The sequence below is a fragment of the Etheostoma spectabile genome, chromosome 11, assembly GCF_008692095.1.
Source record: "Etheostoma spectabile isolate EspeVRDwgs_2016 chromosome 11, UIUC_Espe_1.0, whole genome shotgun sequence".
In the NCBI taxonomy this organism is placed as follows: Eukaryota; Metazoa; Chordata; class Actinopteri; order Perciformes; family Percidae; genus Etheostoma; species Etheostoma spectabile.
The window spans coordinates 23,399,099-23,399,450 of NC_045743.1; the positions used below are offsets into that span (position 1 = coordinate 23,399,099).

The 352-nt window shown below is 38.9% G+C and overlaps 1 protein-coding gene across 1 annotated transcript in view; it reads left to right on the forward strand.

Moving 5' to 3' along the window:
- Positions 1–220, forward strand: part of LOC116698175 (trace amine-associated receptor 13c-like) — a 1,339-nt gene extending 1,119 nt beyond the window's left edge. The window contains exon 2 of the mRNA XM_032529968.1: positions 1–220. This exon is cut by the window's left edge and continues 608 nt beyond it. Coding sequence (XP_032385859.1) covers positions 1–218 — 218 coding nt within the window. The 3' untranslated portion in view covers positions 219–220.
- The last annotated feature ends 132 nt before the right edge of the window (positions 221–352 follow it).

Here is a 352-nt window from a genome sequence, read left to right on the forward strand (position 1 = left end):
TTCTAATGTGTTTATGCCCATATTACTGTGTCTCTCTTGCAGGTGACAGCTTCATTAATGTTTCATCTCCATCCTATTTTCTCTTTGTGTGGCAATTTAACTCTTGTCTAAACCCTGTGATCTATGCCTTCCTTTACCCCTGGTTTAGAAAAGCAGTTAAACTCACAGTTACTCTTCAGATACTGCAGCCTGGCTCCCGTGAGACCAACATGCTGTAGAGAGGCTGTGGAGGGACTTAGATCAGACTCTGTCTAAAGATTTAATGAATGAATATGTTCCTGCTGTTCAGTGACTGATATATCAAATACAGAAATTGAAGATATACTTTCCTGTCTTTAAGTCTAAATTGTGT